At 52.8% G+C, this 13,124-nt stretch overlaps 2 protein-coding genes across 2 annotated transcripts in view; both read right to left on the bottom strand.

Moving 5' to 3' along the window:
• Window positions 1-13,124, bottom strand: part of LOC136787245 (ceramide synthase-like) — a 573,680-nt gene that overhangs the window by 18,285 nt on the left and 542,271 nt on the right. The window lies entirely within an intron of this gene.
• On the bottom strand, window positions 546-1,337 carry LOC136787089 (olfactory receptor 14J1-like). The gene has a single exon (XM_066984215.1). The coding sequence runs from the start codon at window positions 1,335-1,337 to the stop codon at window positions 546-548; it is 792 nt and encodes a 263-aa protein (XP_066840316.1).

Raw genomic sequence — 13,124 nt, 5'->3', positions numbered from 1 at the left:
TGACTGCAGCCCCCATTCCCCGTTCCGCTGCACCACTGGGGGGAGGAGGTAGAAGACGGTGGATTGGGGTGAAGGTGTTTTTAGGCCTTTAGTTTCTCACTGCTCTCGTCTGTTAGTAATGCTCAATAACTTAGCTGAATCTCTCTACAAAGTCTGTTAAGACCATGACTGAAATATATCAGTCATCTGCCTCTCCCTTAAATCAACCCTGGAGTCCTTTTCCATTTTTTTTCTCCAGCTTTTCCTTTAGAGGGGAACATGCTCAGCAATGTTATTGGCAACATCTTTGAAAGAAGAGACAGGATTTCAGGCAGTGCACTGGGGAGATTCCATTTTATTAAGCAGATGCTAAGAGAGAGTACTGGCATCCAGGTAGACAAAAAATGTCCAGAGAAAAAAAAAATAGCAATTTCATACCTCGGGAGAAGTGGGGTGAATAAAATACTTTTTTCTACTAACGTAATACATGGAAATGACACTGAAGATAAATATAATATCATGGTAATGAAAGTAAGTACCAAGCCTCCAAGGGAAACCAAAGGAAGTCACTTGTGGAGAAAGAGGACAAATGTATCAATCTTAAGAAAAATCCATGTAATCACTTTCCTGATAGCACGCTTGAGCTCCTTGTTTCTCATGCTGTAGATGAAAGGGTTGAATATCGGGGGCACCACTGAGTACAGAACTGCCACCACCAGATCCAGGGATGGGGAGGAGGTGGAGGGAGGCTTCAGGTAGGCGAAAAAGCCAGTGCTGAGGAACAGGGAGACCACGGCCAGGTGAGGGAGGCACGTGGAAAAGGCTTTGTGCCGCCCCTGCTCAGATTGCATCCTCAGCACAGCCCTGAAGATCTGCAAATAGGAGAGCACAATGGAAGCAAAACACCCCAAGAACAGAACACTACTGAATGTGAGAAGCCCAGCTTCCCTGAGGTAGGAGTCTGAGCAGGAGAGCTTGAGGATCTGGGGGATTTCACAGAAGAACTGGTCCACAGCATTGCCTCTGCAGAGGGGCAGGGAAAATGTATTGGCAGTGTGCAGCAGACCATAGAGAACCCCACTGCCCCAGGCAGCTGCTGCCATCTGGCCACAAGCTCTATTGCCCAGGAGGCTCCCGTAGTGCAGGGGCTTGCAGATGGCAACGTAGCGGTCGTAGGACATGATGGTGAGAATAAAATACTCTGCTGAAAACAAGAAGACAATCAGAAAGACCTGTGCAGCACAACCTGCATAGGAAACGGCCCTGGTACCATGAAAGGAATTGGCCATGGCTTTCGGGAAAGTGGTGGAGATGCAGCCCAGGTCGAGGAGGGCGAGGTTGAGGAGGAAGAAGTACATGGGGGTGTGGAGGCGGTGGTCGCAGGCTACGGCGGTGAGGATGAGGCCGTTGCCCAGGAGGGCAGCCAGGTAGATGGCCAGGAAGAGCCCAAAGTGCAGGAGCTGCAGCTCCCGCGTGTCTGCAAATGGCAGCAGGAGGAACTTGGTGATGGAGCTGCTGTTGGACATCTGATGCCTCTTGGCCTTGGAGCCTATCCAAAGACAAAAGGACATGGACTGGCTACCTAGGAAAGGCCGTGACACATTCTGAAACCCATAGTTTAGTTCACATGCAGTGCACCTGTAGTACAGAGGGGTTGTTCAACATCTTCCAGCAGGAGAACCTCAGGGACATTGCTGGATTACGTTAAATCAGTGACTTCAACAGAGCCAGCTCATTTCCCAGCCCTATGCACTGCAGTGCCCAGAGCCATATTGGCTGGAACAGCTTGAGCACTTTGCTCCCAGTGACATACCTACAGAGCAGGACTCGGTATTCTGATGTTTGAGCATTGGCTTTAATCCCACTGCCCAGAGAGACTGAGGGGAAACCAAGGGCAGGATGGCTGGGAGGAGAAACAGAGAGAAATGCCCCAGTGCTCCTGCTTTCAGGGGCAGGAATGGGACTGAGAGATTGGCACTTGGGGGGTTCTCTCCTTCTGAGGGTCCTGCTGCTAAAGGGACAACAGTCAGAGACCCCATGGTTTTGGGGCAGAGGCTTTGCTGGATTTGAGCAGAGACCACGTGGTTGCTCTGGGTAAGGTGTCTGCACTGCATGGATGTCAGGGAGGTGCCCAAATCGCCCCTACCACAGAGTCTCTGGGAGCAGCTCCCGCTCACTCCCTGCCCATGGCTCTGCTGCCTGCAGCTGTCCCTGCCTGCAGCTGGGTCTCTGTCCCCACGCCTCCTGCCTGCAGGTCACAGTCCCCATCCCACCTGCTGGGTGCTCAGCTCTGCCCTGCAGACACCTCCTGGCAGCAGGGCTCTGCCCAGAGGCAGCTCGCTGGGGACACGTCCTAGAGACCAGGTCACACAGACCCTGCTGACTCTGCACGTGTGGTGGTGGAGCTTTCTGTGGGCAGGAAAGGGACTTGCTGGGGTCCTTGGAATGCTCCTTATTAGGGCTTAGGAATGTCAGCCTCTTCTTAAAAATAACAGCCTCTATTTCTATTTCCACAGGGACAAAGAAGAGAAAACTGAAAGCAGAGGCTCAGGAAAGCGGAGATGCAACCATCTAACCCCTGATTGGCTTCTTGCCTTGGATACAACCTGGGAGTACTGTGGAGCTGTGAGCAGGCTGCCCCAGGCAGCAGCCTCCCGCCAGCAGCAGGACCCTGCCCTGCCGGGGGGGCTCCTTCCACCCGCAGCTTCTCCCCGCAGCGCCCTGGGCAGCTCCCCGGGCAGGCTGAGTGCTGAGCCTGGCAGGCGGCAGAGGCCCTGCCCCGGCACACAGCCCCTGGGGCACAGCAGGGACCCTGCTCTGCACCACAGCCCTGGGCACCCCTGCCTGCACGCGCGGCTTCTCCTTCCTCCAGGAGCTGCGGCTGCATTGCCCTCCAGCCAGAGACTTACCGGGGTCAGGGCTGGCAAGTGTTCTTCCCCAGCGAGCTCTGTGCATCCTGCCACTTCTGCCTGCCTTTACCCACTCTGTCTCTGCAGGCAGTGCCCCCAGCCCTGCTGCGCTGGGCACAGGAGCTGCTCCTGGGCAGAGCTGGCTCTCTGCAGCGCTGCCCGCTTGCCAGGAGCTCCCCTTGGGCCCAGGAGCCCGGCCCAGCTCGGCAGCACAGGCCCAGCCCAAGGCCTCCCTTGCTCTGCCCCCCACCAGGCTCCCTGCCCATGGCCCTGGGGCTGCAGGGGAACCTGCTGGGAAACAGCCTGAAGGGATCCCTGGGCTTCCCTCATTCCCCTGGGCACACACACTTGGCAGCAGGCTCATTTCACCTAACAGAAAACCAATTAAGTGTAACAATCACATCTTCTTGTACCGCTATCAGTTTGGGCATCCAGACAAAGTCAGGGAATCATCTTCTTTATCCCCTGTTCAGGGAAGGGATTTTGCAGAGTCACTTGAGACATCTCATGATGGATTTTAGGACTGGGACCAAAAGGGAGCTCATCTCACACCCATGCCTGCCCCAGACCCACAGGACCTGGGATTCCTCTGCCCTCCCTTTAATGTACACCACACGGGCACCTGCAGGTGAGCTCCTTGTCTCAGCTCCAACATCATTAATGGAGATGGAGGAAATCAGGGGGCTGCAAACACCTAGTGACATGTCAGGGGGCAGAGGGACGTGCAGGTATCTGCAAGCTCTCATGGAGGAACCCTGAGGGACAGGGCAGCACCTGGGGGCATCCCCTTGGAGGCTGGTGGGGAATGCCTTTGGCCAGCTGAAGTGACAGCAAATGCACACATTTAGGACAACTAAACCTGTCCCTCCTCAGTAGGCTCAGGGCAGCCTGTAGAGGTATCCACCTGACCCAATGGAGAACTGTGCCACAGGGAGACCTGAGTCTCTCTCCCTCTTCTCCATCTGGTTTTCCCTCCATCTCCAGTGACTGTAACGGCACTTGTCTCAGGGACATCCCTACATTGCCTAACCTCGTTCAGGGCAGCTGCTCCATGTAATAGCCAGTTCCAGGCCTGCAGTGCTACCTGAGATGCCAACGCTGCCCAGCACCACTGGAGCATGCAGCTGACACGGGCAGCACAGGACCCACAGGACAGCTCTGGCCATTCATAGCTGGTACTTAACGGGAACCCCGATGGCATCTCCGACAGATCTGGTGCTTATGAGCAAGTGACTGCTTCCCAGGGCTGCAGCAAGCCAAGGTCTGTTCCTCCTCTATCCAGTAGAGGCAGGCAGTGCGTGGATATGAGGCACATCACACCGGCGTTTCCACTTGTGTCCTTTGGTTTGCAAACACTGCTGCTGCTTCTCACCCCCATCCTTTACTCAGTCAAGACACAGCCCAGTGATTTTTTCTGTGTCCCTGGATCACAGGATGCCCATAGGCAAGGACTTTGGCAGCAGCCCCTTCTCCTGCCTGGAGATCAGCCCCAGCTCCAGCACTGGCCTTCAGGGCTGCACCAACACCACAAAAGGCCCTCTGCTGTCAGGGCGCCACAGCCCAGGCCTGTTTCCTTCCGGACTTGGGAACACCAGGGCGTGCTCTGCTTCGGGCCCCTCATTTCATCCTCCCATGGCCATCTGCCATCCACGGCAGCAGGTCTCTGCTGTGAAGGAAAGCCTCTGCATGCCCATGCTTGGGCACAAGATCTGGGACAAGGCTGAGTTTGGCCCTTGTGCCACAGCTGAGGTGCTGCAGCCCAGATGTGCCCCAATGCCCTCAGCGTGGGGCACAGGCAGGAGGAGCTGGATCCCCGCCTGCTGTCACGGGGCTGGGACATGGATGGAAGAGCTGCTGAGGTGTGGGGGGACAGGTCCCTCAGCTTGGGGTGCTGTGCTGGATGGGTGCAGATTCTTCAGAAGAGACAGGTGGGGATGATCAACAGCGATTACGTTTGCCATTCCCTCTTGTACCACCTCTGCCTCCTGCATGGCAGACTGGGAGATGTTGCTGAGGCCTTCTCAGAGCACAGAGCCTTGTGGGATGTCCAGGGAGGAAGGCCCTGGCATGCACTGCAATTCCATCCATATAACACATCCTACTTCTCCAAGTCAGGGACATGCAGTGGAGTTCAGGCACGGTGAGGGGCTGCTGCATCCCAGGTGCCTTCGCTCCCATCTTTTGAAAAAAGCCCAGGCCCAGGACAAGCCTCAAACCCCACCTTCCTGGAAGGGCTTCCAAGAGCAGAGGTGTGTTGGTGCAGGAGGACAGTGGTGACTTCTCCAGTGCTCCACTTCCTATATCCAATGGCCTTTGTCACCATTTGGAGATGTTCCTGGTGGATTTGTCAAGTTCCTGTGGAAAAGAACTGGGCAGAAGGGAGGTGACAGTTTCTCAGGACAAGAAGAGAAATCTGTCGTTTCCCTCCCAAGCTGTCCTGTCTCCTTGCTGCTGACCTCCCAGGCCTTCAAATGACACGTGCTGATGTCACAGGGGGATGCACTGCATCACCAGGATATCGTCACTGGAGCAGCGGCAGTGCCAGCACTTCCCTGCAAGGCCTGGTCCCTGCTGGGCACTGCTTGGGTGCTCCCCACCGCTGTCCTTCTGTGGCCAGGAGTGGGGGCAGCAGGCAGCAAGGTTGCACTGGGCGACCCTCGCTGACGGGCGGAGGAGCAGGGGCACCTTGCAGAGGAGCTGTGGTTGAGGAGCCAGGGTGGGCATCCCTTGTCCTGAGCTGAGGGCCAGCAGCAAGCGAAATGGAGGGTTGCTGGAGTGTGACCATCACCTCCGACCTGACTTCCGCGTTCCCAGTGCTCCTGCAGCTCTCCTCCAAAGGTGAGGGTGTCAGGAGCCCCTTCCCAAGGGGTGTCCCAAGGGCTGTCAGCTGTCCAGAGCTCCAAGTCCAGGGCTTTGGGGGGAGGCTGGACAAGGCTGATGGCTGCTGCAAAAGCCTTGCCTGAGAGTCCCTCTGGGCTCAGGGGACAATGTGGCAGTCAGGATTCCTCGGTCCTGATGCTAGGGCTGCCCTGAGCCCCAGGGCTCCTCTGGGCATGGCTCAGACTTCTCCTGATGGGGACAATCCAGGGCCAGGTTTCCCTGGGAGCTAGTGCCTCTTTGAGATCTGTCTCTGGGAGGAAAGACCTCTGGTGTCCCAGAGCCTGGTGTGGCCTCCAGCTCCCCCAGGCCTCTCAGGGATGTGCCAGAAATGCCTGTGTTGGAAATCAAGCCTTCCTCTTCTACTGCTCTCCTTCAGGGGAACCTCTGTTCCTTCTTTTCTGTGCAGCCAGGCTGGCAGAGCATGTCCTGGGTGTTGAGATGCCATCCTTGGGTGGCCACAGTCCTGGTGCTGAACCCTTTCCATGTCCATTACTGTGGTGGTGTTATCCAGCTACGCAGGTGAACTCCACGGCAACTGCTCTTTCACTTCCAGCCTACAGCACCTGTGGGAATGGTGTGAAGCTAAGGCAGGGGAAGTTTAGGCTGGACATCGGGAAGAGGTTCTTCACCAAGAGGGTGGTTGCACACTGGAACAGGCTCCCCAGTGAAGTAGTCACTGCACCAAGCCTGTCTGAATTTAAGAAGAGATTGGACTGTGCACTTAGTCACATGGTCTAAACTTTTGGGCAGACCTGTGCGGTGCCAGGAGTTGGACTTAATGATCCTTATGGGTCCCTTCCAACTCAGGATATTCTATGATTCTAAGATTCTATGATTCTACAAGGAAAAGGGGGAGAAAATACGATGAAAAGACCTCAGGGGTTGAGGCAGAGCACGAGGTCACCCACCAAATACCATCATGGGCACCAATTATCATCACGGACAAGACAGACTTAGCATAGGCAGATAAATAGAATGTATGGCCTATTACCAGTGGACTACAACCAGCAGGAACCACAAGCAAACTAAAAACACCATTCCCCCCATCCAGCCTCTTGTAACTCCTTCCCCTGAGTGGTGCAGGGGAATGGGGATTGCAGTCAGTCCCTGACACTTTGGCAGACGCGGGAGCTGCAGCTCCTGCACTTCGCGCTCTTCCTGGCCATCTACCTGGCTGCCCTCCTGGGCAACGGCCTCATCCTCACCGCCGTAGCCTGCGACCACCGCCTCCACACCCCCATGTACTTCTTCCTCCTCAACCTCGCCCTCCTCGACCTGGGCTGCATCTCCACCACTGTCCCCAAAGCCATGGCCAATTCCCTCTGGGACACCAGGGCCATTTCCTACTCAGGGTGTGCTGCACAGGTCTTTTTCTTCTTCTTTTTGTTTTCAGCAGAGTATTCTCTTCTCACCATCATGGCCTACGACCGCTACGTTGCCAGCTGCAAGCCCCTGCACTACGGGAGCCTCCTGGGCAGCAGAGCTTGTGCCCAGATGGCAGCAGCTGCCTGGGGCAGTGGGGTTCTCTATGCTCTGCTGCACACTGCCAATACATTTTCCCTGCCCCTCTGCCAAGGCAATGCTGTGGACCAGTTCTTCTGTGAAATCCCCCAGATCCTGAAAATATCCTGCGCACACTCCTACCTGAAAAGTTTTTGGGTAGTTGTGACTGGTGTCTGTTTAGCATCTGACTGTTTTGTTTTCATTGTTTTTTCCTACTTGCAGATTTTCAGGGCTGTGCTGAGGATGCCCTCTGAGCAGGGCCGGCACAAAACCTTTTCCACGTGCCTCCCCCACCTCTTTGTAGTCTCCTTGTTTATCAGCACTGGCTTTTTTGCTTACCTGAAGCCCCCCTCCATCTCCTCCCCCTCCCTGAACCTGGTGGTGGCAGCTCTGTACTCGGTGATACCTCCAACATTGAACCCCCTCATCTATAGCATGAGGAACCAGGAGCTCAAGTGGGCTATTAGCAAAGTGATTTCATGGACGTTTCTGAATAGTGACAAACTTCCCCACTTTTTCCAGAAATGACTTAACTTGGTACCTCCCCTCAGGCCTTGTCCTTCTTTCATTATCATTATTGTTATTCTTATCTTTGGTATCATTTGCATTTATTATGCTCTTAGAGTAATATCTCTTTTTCATCCTACTTCTGCTGAGGATCGACACTGCTCTGTTTGCTCTTGAGGCTCTGTAAATATGTGTCTAACAGAAGGTCAGAGGTGACTCTTCCATAGCATCTGCAAAATAAAACGGGATCTCCACAGTGCACTGTCTGAAGCCTTGGCTCTTTTTTCAAGGTGGTTGCCAAGGTTTCCTGATGCTTGTGCCGCTTTCCATCACCTATCAGACACTTTCCATCCTCTGTCAGTGGTCATGGTCATCCAGAGAGGTCCCAGATGCCTGGCGACTTCCTAATGTGAAGCCCATCTACAAGAAGGTTTGTAAGGAGGACCCGGAGAATTACAGGCCTGTCAGCCTCACCTCGGCGCCAGGAAAGGTGATGGAACAGATCATCTTGAATGCAGTCACACAACGTATGTGGGACAACCTGGGGATGAGGCCCAGTCAGCATGGGTTCATGAAAGGCGGGTCCTGCCTGACCAACCTCATCTCCTTCTATGTCTGGGTGACTTGCGTGGTGGATGAGGGAAATCATGTTGATGCAGTCCACCTAGACTTCAGCAAGGCCTTTAACACGGTCTCCCATAGTGTTCTCCTGGAGAAGTTGGCAGCCCATGGCTTGGACAGGTACACTCTTTGCTGGGTTAAAACTGGCCGGACTGCCGGGCCCAGAGAGTAGTGGTGAACGGAGTGAAACCCAGCTGGTGACCGGTCACTAGTGGTGTTCCACAGGGGTTGGTGTTGGGGCCCATGCTCTTTAACAGCGTTATTGACGATTTGGATGAGGGAATTGAGTGCACCCTCAGTAAGTCTGCAGATGACAACAAGTTGGGGGGAAGTGTCGATTTGCTGGAGGATAGGAAGGCCCTGTAGAGGGACCTGGACATGTTGGATTGATGGGCAGAGGCCAATGGGATAAGGTTCGCCACGGCTAAGTGCCGTGTCCTGCCCTGTGGCCACAACAACCCCATGCAGTGCTACAGGCTTGGGGCAGACTGGCTGGAAAGCTGTGCAGAGGAAAAGGTTGGATGTAGTACTTAGGGACATGGTTTAGTGAGTGATATTGGTGGTAGGGGGATGGTTGGACCAGATGATCTTGGAGGTCTTTTTCAACCTTAATAATTCTATGATTCTACACTTCTTACGATACAGAGCCACACGTCCATGGTTTCCTGGTGCTTCACCAAGCCTAGGAAGTGGCTGAGGAAGAACTGGTGCCCTATATTCTCCAGCCCTTAATGCAACCATCTTTCTAGTTGGGTGCCATCGAAAGCAATGCCTGTGCCCTGTGTCAGGGCTTTGACTGATGGAAACAGGGCCCAGCAGCCATAGCAGTTTGCTGCTGTTCCTCTGGCTGTGACTAGCACATGGCCATGAGACAGTCTCCCCCAGTCTGTGTGCTGAACCTGAGCCCAAAAGTCCTCAGCAAGTCCTCAGCTTGGGTCCTCCCCAAGGACTGGAGTGCAGTTGTGACTACAGGAAGGACGATCCCTCTCCTTGGGCCTGTCCATGGCTGGATGCCTTTGCATGCTCCACAGGAAAAGGGAGCATATTGATAACATGCTAACACCCCTTTCACCATCTCTGTGCCTGTGGGAGCATCAGAAAATGTCCCTCAGTCCTAAGATCCAGCAAAGCCCAGCTTCTTCTTTCGTCAGGAACCTGCAGAAATTCTCTCAAAATTTCCAACACTCTTGTGCACACAGAAAAAACACACACGTGCATGCACAAACATACACTCTCATACACGCAAAGATGTGCACACAGGGCATGTACACAGCCAACCACACACAGACCAGCTCCAACAGGGAACAGCACCTTCACAGCCACCACACCACCAGCAGCACACACAGAGCCATGAGCAACACACCTGGCCCCATCCCATTCCCCACCTCAGCCTGATCTGCTCTGAAGGTCACCAGTGCTCCACGCATCCCCAGCAGCAATTACCCATGGGTGCAGACGCACACATGGCTATGTGGTTCCATGATTGTATGATTCACCCCCAACACACCCAGGAGTGGGCACACTCATACAGCAAATAGCCAGCAACAGAGGTGAATAAGAAGGCAGGACAGTGATCAGGCACAGGGCCTGAGCAGACCAGCCCTGACCAGCCCCATATCCACATGCAGCTGGCCCCTTGCATCCCTCTCCCCTCCTCTTCAACAGCATTCTTCCTCCTCGAGACACTTTAATCCCTTCCTTTCTTACATGCAGTGCCCTGCTCAATTACCAGTTCTCACCAATCGCATTTTCCCCCACTGATCCCTAGTTTGTTATACCTGTACCCGCATTTGGCAATTCAGATACCATTGCCTACATCATCTGGTCGTCTAACAGGCAGGAGAGGTCGACATGTCACAGATTTGCTCTGCGGCAGGAGTGAGGGGTGGCATGAACAGTCCTGAGCAGGGAGTGTTTTATGGTAACTGTGCTCAAGGCAGGACAGAAAATCGTCATTTTATGGCTGTAGGCCTGAGTATTGCCTCCATTTTTTTTAACCATTTCAAACATTTCACTTCAATCAGCACACTTCAATCAACTGAAATGACTGAACACTTCTAATACAATGTTTGAATTGCCCTGTGACATTTTTTTTTCTTGAATGTTTATTACAGCAAAAGAAAAAGATACCAATCTTCCCCTGTACTTGCATTGCCAGAACTCTGTCTCTTATGCACCGCACTTCATCTCCCCAGTCTATCTGGTATTTCCACCTGGCTTTATGAAACAGACCATGTTGGAAGTAACCTTTCCAGCAGACTGTCTGGACATGTGCAGTTTCCATTCTTCTCCAGATTCCCCTCCCCTCACCCTTTGATCATTCAGATACCTGTCACCTACACAGTTGGTTCTCAGAACTTGAGGGATCTCAAGCTTGCCCATCTTTCAGTTTTCGATCTCATCATCCCTACAGCCAACTCTGTAATTGCATTTCTATTCATCATTTCCTACCCATGTCAAACATTTCTTGTATAGTCATCCCTTGTGGAAGTTGCACCTCATTGGAGGCAACTTGGATTTGGCTCACAGTTGGGGACTGTGGGGTTTGCTTCTTTGTTGTAACATGTTAATAACAACGACATCAAAAACTGTGCCTGTGAGCAGCCAGTTGTCTGAGGAAAAGAGGTGGGACTTGGTGCAAAGAAGCTATAACAACTGTGGACTTAACAGCTATAAGAGCTGTGGACTATAACAGCTATAACAGCTACAACAGCTGTGAACTTAAGTGGAGAAGTTTGGTGTAAGGCAAAGTGATGCAAGTCCCAGGTGCCTGATGAGGGAAGTGCTGGGGATGGAGAGGTGAGCAGCAAGATTGTCCATACAGTCTAGGACTTCAAGGGACTGCTTTTCCACTTATACAGACCTCCTTAGGAGGCACATTGGATCCATGACAACTAGAGAGTGATGCTATCAGTTCTTCTGAAAACTCTAAACTAATGGAAACTAATCTTAAATAAGGAAAATGCTTTTTGTGAAGTAGTCATTGAAAACTTCCTCTTTAAACTGCATTCTTGAAACCTCACTAATTAATTGTACAAGTCTGGAAGACTGGATGAAAATGACTGAATTGTAATGAGCCCCATGGTGCATTTGGAGCTGAGACCATAAACTTCAGGTAGTGATAAGAGAATGATGTAACTGCAGGAGAAGTTCAAGTCAGAAGGAAACCTTGAAGTGTCTAGGAGTATTAATGGGCCCCAGCGAGGGTCATTACTGACAAAGCCTCCCCATGGACTTGTTAGAGCAGACAATGGGAGGGCATGATTGCAGGTAGGCAAAGGCACTGGGCAGGAGCCTCTGTTGCTGAGTAAAGGCCTTGGTTTGTTTGGTGAAGCACAAAGGCCAAGCCCGGGCCCCCAGCCCCTGGGAAGGGAGGTTCTGTCGCTCACCCATGGCTCAGGGCTCTCCCTGGGGCAGTGGGATATGGGGTGTGTGATGCTGTGTGAAGGACAATGTTATAACACCTCCTGGCCTCCCCACTGGGTTGCAAGGAGGCAACAAGGCCCCAGTGTCATGAGCACAGCAGGTCTCCTCATGAGCCTCAGTAGCAGAGACAACTGCCATCGGCAGGGGGACAAAGACCTTGGATATGCTGGGGCCTTTGAGCCTTGCCAGTGCTCTCGGTCTTCTCCACCACAGGCTGTCCTGCCCTGTCCTATCACTTCCCCCTTTTCCCTGAAAGCTGTAGGCACCCACCTTGCTTCTCCACCTTGCTCTCATCCAGGCATTTCCTTACTTTTACTGATGTCTCCCCACCCTCCACGGCAGTTGCTTGAAACACAATGGCATGGGCTGACCACAGACTCCTTCTGGGTGACCTCTGACACCACAGCACTACCCTTTCAGTGACATTTCCTCCTCCTCATGCCCAGTCTTAAACTTCCAAGAAGCACATTGCAGCAGCTTTTACTCTCTCCTGCTGTTTCCCACCAGCAGAGAAAGCTCCATCATCCACAAACCGCTTTTTTAGCAGATGTCCCAAGCCATCAGCCTTCTGGAGCCCTATGGCCTGACCAGACAGGAGAAACCTCACCATGGTCTTCCAAGCCGTATTCCTGCTGCTGGCCTTCCAGCTTCTCAGGTAGACGTGACCAAGTTGTGTGCCTGTTGTGTGACTTTAAGTTTCTGAGGTACAACAGACCACATAAGAACTCATTCACCCAGCACCCACTTGTGGGCCAAGACATGAGGACACAAAAAGTTAGCTTTTTAAATGAAATTTATCAATCAAATTTTCTAACACTTTTTTAAATATGGAAACATTCTTCACAGGATCTACTTTGTTCATAGTAAGACACGATGTATCTGTACCTCTGCCTCTCTCTCTTTTCTTCTTCCTCTCCCTATTATGTCTTCAGAGAGCTCTCCAATGGAAAGAGTCATGGAATCGCAAAATAACTCAGGTTGGAAGAGACCCCTGAATGGCATCCTCTTCACCTGTCCTGCTCAAGGCAGACTAAACTAGATGCGGTTGGTCAAGGGCTCCTCTGAGCTTGGCACCATCCAGAAAGGATCTGAAAGTGTGCTCCATCCTGTAATTCAGAGAGTTAATAACGACATTCAGCAGTGTTGGCTCAAGTACTGATCACTGAGGGATGCTGCTAGGAACTGCCTGACAGGAGAACTTTGCACCATAGATGACAACTGGGCCTGAGTGTCCAGCCAAATTCCCACCCACAGCCTCATCCATTTGTTAAGTCCACATAGCACCAATCAGGCTGTAAG

This window comes from Anser cygnoides, chromosome 28 (genome assembly GCF_040182565.1).
Source record: "Anser cygnoides isolate HZ-2024a breed goose chromosome 28, Taihu_goose_T2T_genome, whole genome shotgun sequence".
Lineage (NCBI taxonomy): Eukaryota > Metazoa > Chordata > Aves > Anseriformes > Anatidae > Anser > Anser cygnoides.
This window is presented reverse-complemented; position numbering and strand designations above follow the sequence as displayed.

Coding starts and splice junctions, on each gene's coding strand:
- LOC136787089 (XM_066984215.1), bottom strand. CDS start 1,337: ATGTACTTCTTCCTCCTCAACCTCGCCCTCCTCGACCTGGGCTGCATC.